At 28.4% G+C, this 12,108-nt stretch overlaps 2 protein-coding genes across 3 annotated transcripts in view; both read right to left on the bottom strand.

Annotated features, from left to right (window-relative positions):
• Positions 1 to 1,079: 1,079 nt before the first annotated feature.
• LOC117171545 (putative transporter SVOPL) lies at positions 1,080 to 9,018 on the bottom strand. Of its 2 annotated transcripts, XM_033358951.1 has the most exons (10): positions 8,908 to 9,018; positions 8,562 to 8,723; positions 8,330 to 8,492; positions 8,113 to 8,234; positions 7,780 to 8,024; positions 5,456 to 5,640; positions 4,125 to 4,378; positions 3,337 to 3,496; positions 3,071 to 3,186; positions 1,080 to 1,235 (listed from the first exon to the last, which is right to left on the bottom strand). In XM_033358951.1, exons 1-10 carry the CDS (start codon positions 8,942 to 8,944, stop codon positions 1,177 to 1,179), a joined length of 1,503 nt encoding a protein of 500 aa, XP_033214842.1. In that variant the 5' UTR covers positions 8,945 to 9,018; the 3' UTR covers positions 1,080 to 1,176. The 2 variants fall into 2 exon arrangements, with proteins under 2 accessions (XP_033214842.1, XP_033214844.1); XM_033358953.1 differs by lacking the exon at positions 4,125 to 4,378.
• A 2,053-nt stretch (positions 9,019 to 11,071) lies between these two features.
• Positions 11,072 to 12,108, bottom strand: part of LOC117171517 (peroxiredoxin 1) — an 8,562-nt gene continuing 7,525 nt past the window's right edge. The window contains exon 4 of the mRNA XM_033358891.1: positions 11,072 to 11,397. Coding sequence (XP_033214782.1) covers positions 11,253 to 11,397 — 145 coding nt within the window. The 3' untranslated portion in view covers positions 11,072 to 11,252. The remainder of the gene's footprint in view (positions 11,398 to 12,108) is intronic.

Below are 12,108 nucleotides of genomic sequence, written 5' to 3'. Positions count from 1 at the left end.
AAGGCTGTTCAGTAGACCGTATGTGTAAAGTTTATATCATCAAAAATATTAGAAAAAAGCAAATTCAGCTTATGGGAAAACGATTAAAGTTGCCTTAAAATGTTTATAACACCATTTTTTTTTTAAAGAATTCGAATTTTTTCAAGCGGGACAATGAGACTACGTCTGTTTTAATACCAATGTAAGTTATGAATTATAATGATTTACATTTATGGGAATGATATAAAATTTCAGGGATATACTCGAGTGCGAAGCACGAGATACGTGATGAGAATGTGTTCGTTAAGGCCGAAGGAACTTTAACAAAAGAGAATTCACAATTGCCAAATTACTGTTGTCGATGTTTAACTTTAGTTTTAAAAATTATATGCACAAAGACCAAGCGCGTAGCGGGCACATTTTAAAAAATATTATTTTCGTAAAATAAAACCAAATATCAAGTCGTATCAAAAAATGATTAATAGAAAAATTATAGGTATTAATATTTTTTGAAGAGCAACCATTCTTCTTTCAAATTTTTTCAAGTATCTGTCGCTTGGCGTAAAAATAGAATATTCGATTTTTAAAAAGCATTTTCGATAGATAAAACCATAACCGTTGGCCAAGAAATGCTGGTTAAGGAACACGTTCTTTCTTTTAGGAGCTATAAAAAGTGTGCCAAAGCTCGCTTTGATTCATTTCTTTTCCTAGAGTTATCGTGTTTACGGACGGTCGAACCGACAGACAGACGCAATCGCCAAAACTTGATTTTCGGCTTTGGTAGGTCTCAAATCGTTGAAAAACTATGGCGTGAAATTTCGGACAATTCTAATACTTTCTCAAGCATAAATAATGAAAATGTAGAAATTTTTATCAATTGGATCAAATTGGTGTCTTCTCATTACCTTGGAAAAATAAAATGTTTCACCAGCAACCGAGTCTGTGATATTAACATGAATAGCAGTCTTATTTAAAATGGATTCGGTCTCCCAATGTTATGTAAAATAAAATAACAAAAAAATGTCACTATTGTCAATTTATAAAAAAGGTGATAAATTTCCAAAATAGGGAAAATAAGACTCTAAATTGAACACAGAAAATCAGTTGTTTGACTTTTTTCGTTTATTGAATGGAAAAGGGAATTTTGCTAGTCGAAACAGTTCAAAAGCAAAGCTTCTCACTTGGAAATTCGACTCTTCATTCTTTCATTGGAGCTTTTGTCAAATCGGGAAGAGGAATCGCTGCAATTGTAGCACCTGCAAAAAGAAAAATTCTTAAAAATGAACTATATACTTTTTTAAACTCGATATCTGTATAAAAAATTATAACTTGAAAAAAGGTTGGTAATTTTTCAGTTTTTACTCAATTTTGCCTGTTATTATTAATATTTTCAAATAATCAGGTATGTGAAACTGAAAGATATATAAATTAAGACTGTATAAATTTAATAATTTTAAAGATAAATATATAAGGCAGAACATTTGCAAATTCGAAACCTTTTAAATTGAACAATTTCGAACTTTTAACATTAAAAATTTAATAGCAATATTAATTTAAAAATTCTTAAAATTGTTCGATATTAAATTGGAATACTTATACGTATAATTCAAAATTCAATTGAACCATCAAAAACGTATAAATTAAAGTCTTTAAGGCCATGTGATCTGTCTTACATTCTTATAGTTATGAAAAAAGTTTTTATTGTAAATAATTTAAAAATTTTTTTCATAATTATTCAAATATAGGACCAGACAAAACTTTCTTAGTGCTTCTTATATATTATCCCAAATTTTCAACTCGATGTGGCGCTTCGTGTGAAAATAAGTTAGGAAACAAAAAAGTGTCGGCAAGTTAGGTCTTTGCTCATGTGACCCACTCGTCACATGGCCTTAAAATGAATAATTGAAAACTGTCATCTTTCCATAGGGAAACGTTCAAAAATGAAAAATTTCTGATTAGAAAACTTAACAATAAATTATGCGATATGACAATGAAACATTCGAAATTAACAATTTCATCTTAAAACATTGCAATTTTAAATATAAATTAGAAAATTAGCAATGTTTCGAATTGAACAATAAGGAACTTTAAATTTTAAATTTAGACCTTCAGACTTAAAGTATTTTTGAATCAAGCATTTAAAACTGAATGAGTTTAGATTTGAAAGTCTCCCCAAGGGGTCGACCATTTATTGCGTAAATCCTTTTTTTTTACCATTTTTGGACACACCCATAAAACAATTATTTCAAATTTAAAGAAATGTTTTACATATATATAGAACTATTGATGATACTAATTTTTCAGTTTCTTACTATTTTGATGTGGTCTAAGAACTAAGTTAAAAACTGTTATTAAAATTATTAAATAACTGTTATTAAAAAATGTTTTGACGTTAAAAAATTAATTATTAAATCAGTGAAATAACCACTTTTTCGGGTTTTGGCAGCACTGCATCATGTCAATTTAGCAATCATAATAAAATAATATTTTATTGCATTCAATCAAAGAATCATAGTAAAAACTGAAAACCCATAAATATGATCAATTATTAAAAACGATGAAAAGTTTGGATGCTTTTTAATGACAAAAAACCTCACATATTACTTTAATTTGAAGATTGGACTCTCATGTACAGACCCGTTAAGTAAGTACTCCCTGTAAAAGTTGAGTATATTTATCCCGTAGTTAATTCAGCAGACTTACAGCCCGAAAATTAAAAAATGTATTTCATTAAGGAATTATTCTTGTTCCTTAAGCAAAAGAGTAAAAACGCTTAACTTAAAAATTTAGAAGTTATGCTTCACATGATTTACATTGGTGTTACTGAAATTATTAGTTAATAAGTCCGAAATCACTGATTAATCAGTGGAATGTCTAACTACTATTTAAATCAGTTAATTTTTCTTTGATTCATATTTAGAGAGTAGGTTTTCAATATAGTTTACAATGATAATTACACTCTGAATCACTAGATAACAAAAATCTGATATTTTACTTTATGAATAACGTAAGGCATTTGCGGGTTCGGAAGATGGTGCTATATTGAATCTTAATATAGCGAGACGCTATTTAAGTGGAGTCTTATACCAACCTATCATTATGCCAGATGCAATGTAAAGTGTCGGTAGGCAGGGGAGCTTCATAAGGATTTTCATGAAGTACCCAACCAGGTGTGGAAGAATTCTTGAGAAACCCATAATCGTGCCTCTAAATCAAGTAACGTGATTGTAAAATTCAGATAATTATTTCTAAAATAGGTTGAATTTCTAACGAGTTAGTAGTTCGAATAAATTGACGTCTCTCAATTAAGATACCACACACGTTTACAATCTGAATATAATTAACTTTATCACACACCTCAGGCCAGTGGGGTAGTTTTCCAATATTATTATTGTCACTGTCGTGTAGCTTATGGCGAAAGATGATAAGAAACATATGGACAAAACGTTCCTTGTGACGTGGCGAGTAGTAAAGGTGAAGGCTACTAAGGCTGTACTTCCAATTAACCCGGATAATACTAAAAAAATGTATTCAAGACAAATTATTCAGAAGCCAAGTTCTAATTTATTATAATTTCAAATCCGACTATTCCAATCTTATAACTTTTGAGATTTTTAATTACAGTCGAAGGCTTACAATATTTTAATTCTATGAATTTGAAAGTACTACAGTTTCAAAACGCAATTATTTTAGTTTTAGAAAGAAAGATTCAAAAAATTTCAAATTTGGAAGGTTTCTAAATTCGATGTCATTCTAATTGAAATTTTAAGAAAATTGAAGGCGTCTATAATATTAATGATGAAAATATAAATTTACGTATTTACAAAATTAGGTGCTTTCAGATATGAAAGCCTTAACAATTTTATGCTTTAAAATTAGACCTTTACATTAAGATTTTTAATTCTGAATCAAAGACTACCAAATATGGAAACTTACAAATCTACTACAAGTTCAAAAGTTTGGAAATTTGAACACACTACTAAATTTTGGTTCAATTCAATTTGTGTAAACGTAAGTAAATGATTCATACACGAGAGCTTTTCTAATAAATATTATAATCAGCTAAATAAGTAAATGTGAATATTTTGAAATTATGACTTTCATTTTCTCATTCCTAATATCGAAAATATCCAAATATAACTCACTTAGAAATAATCTTCTACCAATTATATCGATAGCAATGATCAGAATTATTTCGCCCACAGCAAAGCTCAAGGAACACAATAAAAAAGAAAGAAAGTAAGCATTGTTCGCTTGGGTACAATTGTTATTGAGAAAAGCCAAGGCCATGGATTCAGAGTCTGAAATGCACGTGAAGTTGCTCTTCCAAACTATAGATCCCGTATTATTTCTAGTTTCTTTTAAAATGTGCGTATTCCACAAAGCCACCCAAATAAATCTATACAAATACGAAAAGTAGTTAAAAATCATCCAAAAGTGATTCTCAAATATTAAAAAATTGATCGATATTAATTTTATCAAAGCTAAATATTGGATTAACAAGTTAATAATTCAATCTCCCACGGAGAAAACGATATCGCATGAATTGCAATATATACCGTAATTCCTGGGCTATATATCGTAATTATCGCATTATAATAGCGTAAAATCGTGATATCGTACATTGGAAGATTTTACATTGTATTATTATTTTATTATATTATATATATATAAGGGTTATAGTAGTGGCCAAGCGATATGTTAGTGCATTATAATATTGTACAAAGCTTCGGAACCTTTTTGTACGTTATCTTTATTTCAATATAGAGGTTTTCCGATACATTGTGCGATATCTTTTTCTCCGTGTAGAATTATTCCAGTAGATTTCTTCGGGCTGAAGCTTGTGAAGGTCAGATTGATAGTTTTGAAATGCAATCTATCTACTACATGAAATTTAACATTTATTTTACAAATTCGCAGATTTGATCTTAAGGTTTTCACGTAAATTCATTATACATACGACTTCATGCATGTTTATCTTACGAGTTGTGTTGCACTTGGCAACGTCGAATGCGCAAAGCTTCAGATTATATGAGAGATGAAAATAAACTGAAAAGATATTATGTCTGTAAAATATTCTTAGCTGCATTTTTTAAAAAGAAAATTAATGTTTACTTCCTGAAATATAAAAATACTGAGGTCATTACTATTGTTTTCTTTTCTGATCGAGCTTTCCGGAGACATAATTCGCTTAGGTATTAACTTTTCTTGCTAAAAGAATCCTTTCATTCGTTAGAACGAGATTTGCAAAATGTCTATAAATAATCTAGGATTTTAAGAATATAGCTTCAACAAAGCAAGTCGTCTCCAGCAAATTAGAAAGTATCATTAAATTCAAAACTCGGCTTAACAAATAAAGTAATTGCCTCTCAATTTTAAATGAGATTGAAAAACAGGTTTTTAATTATTGAAAGAATACGAAATTAGCTTTAAATGACATTCCTTAATTGCCCTTAATACTTTTTAAATGAAATACCCTGGAAAATGAAAGCAGCAGGCAAGAATACACAAAATAGTGACACGTAAGCAAGGCGGCGTGAGTATTTTCTTCATTCGTTTCAGACTCTTTGACAGATATTTGTGGATGAGTTTTCTGATACTTTTGTTTGCATTTGGCTCTTCATCTTCATCAACTTCTATACATCCTTCCAAACTACGAATCTATAGCATTTACTTAAATTTAAAAAAATCTAAAATCTTATCTTTTATGTAAATACTTGTCAGGGCGTCTATACAAATCCTGGAAAACAATCAACTCAAAATTGCAGGTATCTAAAGTATTTTCCTGTAGTAATTTTTCATAGTAGGGAGCCATTCTGATATTTCGCATTTTTTTAAACAGTCGACTCGGAATACGTATACAGTCTCGCGAGTTTATTATAAATAATGTTTTTTTTTCAGTATCTAGGGATTCAATTAATACGTTTAATTGGGAAAGCTTTGACAAATTATACCATAAGATATTCTTAAATATGTTAGCAGCATTGATTAATTGAATAATCAAATAACACTAAAGACTAATTAACCATTTCTTGAATTTTTCTCTAACGTTGCAGAATTGTGTATAAGAATTCAAAAGGCCTTTTTATTTGATCATATACTTAAAATTCAGTGCATATTAACGTAAAATTCGCGTTAAAACAGAGGTGGGTTCTATATTAAATTCAATATAAACCGTTTCAAATCCCTATCTTTTCTAGTAAATATATTGCATTTTCAACAAGATACATACATTTTTAATCAAATATTTAAATCTTCAACCAAAAAGAAGTTTTTTCAACTAAAATGATGAATCTTCAACCGAAACAGATGAATTTGAAGTTAAACATATGAATCTTCAACTAAAATTATAAATCTTTAACTGGAATAGTTGAATTTTCAACCAAGAAGTATAATTCCTACAAAGAAAGATGAATTTTCAACTAAACACGTTAAATTGTTTAAAAAATTAAATAGTTATCATTGAATTTTCAACCAAAAAGATTAATTTTCAAACAAGAAGATTAATTTCTACAAAAAAAGACTACAAAGGATAACTTTTCAACCAAAAAAAGAATTTATTTAAATTTTTATTCAAAAAAATTAATATTCAATCAAAAGGATGAATTATTAAATAAAATTATGGAATATTAAACTGGAATAGTTACATTTTCTATTAAAAAAGTTAATTTTCAAGCCAAAGAAAACACTAATTTTCAAGAAAACATCTAATTTTTCACCAAATGATGAATTTACAATTAAAATGATCAATCTTCAACCTAAAAAATTAATTTATAACTATAATCCACTTTTAAACAAGTAATTAAATTTTTATTTAAAAGAAGATGAATTTTGAACAAAAAATGTAGTAGATATATCAACCAACAAATTTTGAACTAAGAAAGATTTTACAGTCAAGAGAGAAAAAAAATTGCAAACAAACTGTGAATTTTCAACCAAAACGTTGAATTTTTAACCAAGAACTAACAAGGAGCAATTTTCAAAATAAAATAGAAGTTAAATTTGCGATTAGGAAAATTAATTTTAAAAATAGGATTAAATTCAGTAGTATAACCGTACTTTTATAAACGAAGAGTCGTTTTATTTAATTTTGAATTGCAATTTAAAAGAAGCATTCTGTCTGAAAAAGGCCCTCACGTTTCAATGTTTTTCCAGGTAGGATAGACACCCTGTTTGTTATCTACAAAAATATTTTCAATGTACCTGCGAGAATAGCGCGTTCGACCCACCTATCTGAATTTTAATCCCGTGCCTTTTAATCACTTTAAAGAAATTTAAACGCGTTTTTCTCAAAACAACGTTTTCAAAGTCTAGCTCCATCGTATCTCAAAAACTAATCAACCGATTTTCATGAAATTTAGGCCACATATTGTAGACATAATTTGCACCAAGATGACCCTCGGTGATTTTAAAATTTTATTATATTTTTTTTTGCAATAAACATCGAAAAAACATGGTGTCATACTCAATCTAAAGCAATTTGATTTTTTTCATTTCGGACAAGCCGTTCATGAGTTTTGATGGAGCTACCTAGCCTATCAATTTTTTAGGCGTTACGTTCAACTGCAGTTTTTGTATTTAAATATTTATAAAAATCAATAAATACATTTTTTATGTATTTTACGACTTTAATTATCAAACCCAACAATTTTATATTAGTATCTACTATAGATTTTTAAAAAATTGCGAAAATAGCCATTTTTTCGAGCGTCCAAAGTAGATTGACCCCTTAAAAGTATTATATAAATTCAATACTGTAAGAGAAATAATACTTATTTTATAGATAAAAAAATATCGTACCGTAACCGGATATTTATCAGCATGCCTTGAAAAATTAATAGCAAACATTTGTCGCAGAACAGAGATTGCCTGTTCTGGATGCCTTTTATAAAGAAGAAATCTAGGACTCGGTGGTAAAAGACTCATTGCACAAGCCATGACTAAAATGGGAGCTGCTCCTAATCCTGACATAACACGCCAGGAAATTGGCCGAAAATCATTCCCTTGTAACTCTATTGCCGAAGGTGTCATAGCCCCACATATTCCTGTTTATAATTATCAAGATTGTGAAAATTTCCAACAGAATCCAATTCTAATAGTCATCAATTTCAAACAGCTTTTCTATAAATTTACCTAGGAAAATTACGTATCCCGCGATCCAACAAAAATCGAGCACAGCCAGACAGGATCCTCTTTTCCTAGCTGGCAAGCATTCGATCATGTATATTCTGAATATTAAATTGGTACCCGCTACTCTGTGCAAAATTGCGCCGATTAATTTACATTATAAATCTATCATATTTTTGGTAGATTAAATATAAAAGAAGCTTCATCGATGATTAGATCTCACCCTATTCCCAGGACGAATATCATCAAATTCACTAAAAAATATGTATGGGCAAAAGCGAGACCTATCGAACCACAAAATATAACAATCATTGCCACAGGAATTGATTCTTTACGACCATTCATATCGACCAGAGTCCCGAAGGTAAATCCACCAAATGCCATTCCTAATTATTTTCAAATTTTAATTAATAACTGGTACTAGTTTAAAAGTAGTATTTTAAAATAAGAGGTACCAAGAGACACAGTTGCATTCATTTCCGTCACAGAGTTACTTTCAAACTTTAGATCGCAATTCAGTAGTGGAGAAACTATTAAGATAATTATAGAAGCTCCAGCTTCTGCTATCATGCAGATACCACACAAAGTGATAACAGAAAAATTGCATAAGCCCCATCCTGGAAATATGTAGATCAAGTATAAGTTACGCAAATCTGATAATAAAAGTTATAACCTCGGAATAACAAAAAAAATGTTCTGAATTTTTGAGTTTGAAATTTGATATTAAACGATGAAAATATTATATCAGAAAGTTAATGAGGTTCTTAAATTAATTTTTGGAGCAAATCGTGAGTAAAGTACCTGTTTTCGTAATAGCAGATTCACATTCTCCACTCATGCTTCTCTTCCAACAAATGAGAAAACTGTTAAAAAAAAATTTACTATAAAAAGGTTAGGTCTTTGAAAATTCAGAACACATTTGCGAACAATTTCAGAGAAAAGTGAAATTAATTGTAAAACAAAAGTTAAACTGCATAAATCAGGATGGCCGTTTTAATCAAAGACAAAAATTCCCGGTCATTTCTCGGTTCGCAAATATTTTTCAGGATAAATGAAATTACAAAATTCCGAACTCTAAAGCTAAAAAATTTTCCATTTGAAATAGTAAAAACTGAGCTGCAAATAATTTTAAACAATTTTGGGCTTCAAAATTTTATTTAAAAATCTTGAAAAATATATATCTTGTTTTAGATTTTTTTTAAATTTCAAATTCATTTTTTAAGATTTTTCAGAACTTCTGAACATTTTTTTAATTATTCAAATTTTTTCCCTAAAATCTTTCCTATTTTTCTTTAATCTTGAAAAATAAAAATAATATTTCCTTAAAATATGCAGATTCATTTTTGACAATATTTTAAAATATTATCTTAAAATTTATTTTTCAAAATAAAAAAATTATTTTTAATTTCCCTATGAATCTTAAGAAAATGCTTTTTATTTTTTTGAACACTTTCACAATTTAAAATTTTACCTTATTTTTTTTTTATCTTTCAGAGCTTCGAAATTTCTTTTCAACTTAATCGATTTTTTTCTAGGAATATATTTCAATATTTATTCATACAATAAAATTCATTAATTTTACTTACAAATTAAAACATTTATACAACAATTACAAAAATTTTAAATGAACAGTCAAATATTTCTAAATATTAAGCAATCGATCTTTTTCTTCATTGTAAAAAAATTTTGAATCCTCAAACCTTAGATTGAAACAATATCTGAAATTGAATACATTTGAACATAATAATTGATTAATTATTTAAAATAAATAATAATTATGAAAATATCATTTTGAAGATATTCAAAATTTTAAAATAGTTTATAAAGTTTCAACCGAGCGTTCACATTTGTTTAACTACTAAGACTTTTCAATTGAAACGGTTTAATTTTTTATGTTAAAACCTGCAAATTCTTCAACTATGAACTGATTTCGAATCGTCTTGTAAAATGGTATAATAATTCAAACATAACATTTCAACTAATTGTAATAAAAAACTGTAAATAAAAACTGTAATAAAAAACTAAAAACTTGTATAAATCCCGGCCATAAAATAAATGCTCGCGATCTTCCATAATCTTCGATTCGAATGATTCATAGCAATACATAACGGGTTCAGCTTACGTGTCACTAATTATTCTTCAAGCAATGCAATTAGTGCCTCTTTTCCAGTGTCTACTCGACGGACGATTTTAAATTCTCGGACATTTTCCGGATTTCCCTGGGCCAATTTTTCATTTTCTTGATCTAGGAATACTTTTTTTTTTAATTTCCATGCCTTAACTTGGAATTCTAATTATTTTGGAAAATTTCTTGTTTCAGATCTGAATTATAAATTTGTTCCGAAAATACTATGATTGATTCAGAATTACATTTAATTGCTTCGGAAAATGTTCTGTTCCAAATCAGAATTATACTTTTTTTTAAATCCAGGTATAAACTCAGAATTGACTCTTTTGAAAACTTGCCTACGTTACGTATCATAATTACAGTTTTTACATTTATTTTTTAAAACTTAAATCTTTCTGTCTTTGACAAAAGTTCATATTTCAATACGTTTAAATTGACTTTGTTCAAAACGTGTTTCAAGATTTTCATGGTTTAAAAAGATTAAAATAATTGCAGATAGCATCACTTATATTCTTTTCATTGTACGTTTAAAAAAAAATTGTAAACAGCATCATTTACATTACCATCATTATCGATATTTTTTTTTCATTGTTCGTTTCATGATTGAACAAACTGAGGAAGAAAATAATACTAAGCCAGTTGTAATATTCATTTTAGTGTAATTAAATGAAAACTCCCAGTCACAGAATAAAATTACCAGCCTTTTCCTGGTTTCCCAGTCAGATGGACACCCTGATTTTTTATATTAGAAAATACTTTAAAAAATCTAAAATTTACAGTTAATCTCTCATAGAGTCGCGTTCGGGGCGAAATGGTAAATTTAGAACACGAAATTTATTAGAAAAAATGCATTTATTAAAAGAAAATGAAAAAGTCTAATAATGTTGAAAAATATCGCAGTACACAACACGCGATTCTAAGCCTACGAAAGTACCTCTATATTTTTTGTTTGTACGAAGAGGGAAACATGTTTGATTCATGTTTGTATTCCGTGTGGAAATGGTCAATAAATTGGAATCTAGGAGTCCTTAAAGTACTCTTTGGATCCAGCGACGTCGGGCTTCATGGTTTTCTTGCCTGGTTTCCAGCCAGCTGGACAGACTTCTCCGTGTTTATCGGTATACTGGAACGCCTGGACTAGACGCAGAGTTTCGTCAACAGATCTGAAATAAAAATAAAAAATAGACACAGTGAAGAATAATTAAAATCGTGTTCTAAATAATATAACCCAACCGTAATGTGTTTTATAGGTCGAATGATTTTCAGATTAATTAAAATAAAAAATAAAAGTTAATTTTGAATATTTTTATCAAGATTTTTTAAAAAGTAGAATTAATTTCTTAATTCTGTTAAAATAACATTTTTTCAAATTCGCACTAACACCAATTTCATAGGTGCTATTGCAGGCTGGTTTCAAATTTCCATGACTTTGTTAAGTTTTCTAAGTATACTTTTGAAAAAAATCAGTCAACTTCAACATATTCTTTGGCGGACTTTATTACTAAACATTTTTTTTACAAATTATTTATTGTAAATGCAAAGGTCTTTTTAATCATTATTAAATTTCTACACATTGTTATTAACATTGTAAATTTTTTTTAATTCAGGAGTTATAAACGTATTATTTTAATTTCGCGTCGAGTAATTATTAAGATTTTGAAAAAGTACGACTAAGAAAATTCCAGTCATTTATTTTTAAATACCATGAATTTTATTTTGTAATGTTTCGAATTTAAAGTAGTTTCTTTCCAATTTACATGCTTCTAAATTACAATTGTGGGTCCGGATGCAATAAGGGCACATAAAATTTTTTCGTGCGAAAACGAAGTCCCCTGGAGGCTTTAGAAAAAATTTTCGAATTTTAACTTTCAAAA

Source organism: Belonocnema kinseyi, chromosome 4 (genome assembly GCF_010883055.1).
Source record: "Belonocnema kinseyi isolate 2016_QV_RU_SX_M_011 chromosome 4, B_treatae_v1, whole genome shotgun sequence".
In the NCBI taxonomy this organism is placed as follows: domain Eukaryota; kingdom Metazoa; phylum Arthropoda; class Insecta; order Hymenoptera; family Cynipidae; genus Belonocnema; species Belonocnema kinseyi.
This window is presented reverse-complemented; position numbering and strand designations above follow the sequence as displayed.

Coding starts and splice junctions, on each gene's coding strand:
- LOC117171545 (XM_033358951.1), bottom strand. CDS start 8,944: ATGAGTGGAGAATGTGAATCTGCTATTACGAAAACAG. Junction 8,493..8,561: donor GAATGCAACTGTGTCTCTTG/GTACCTCTTATT, acceptor GAAAATAATTAG/GAATGGCATTTGGTGGATTT. Junction 5,641..7,779: donor CTGATAAATATCCGGTTACG/GTACGATATTTT, acceptor TAAATGCTATAG/ATTCGTAGTTTGGAAGGATG.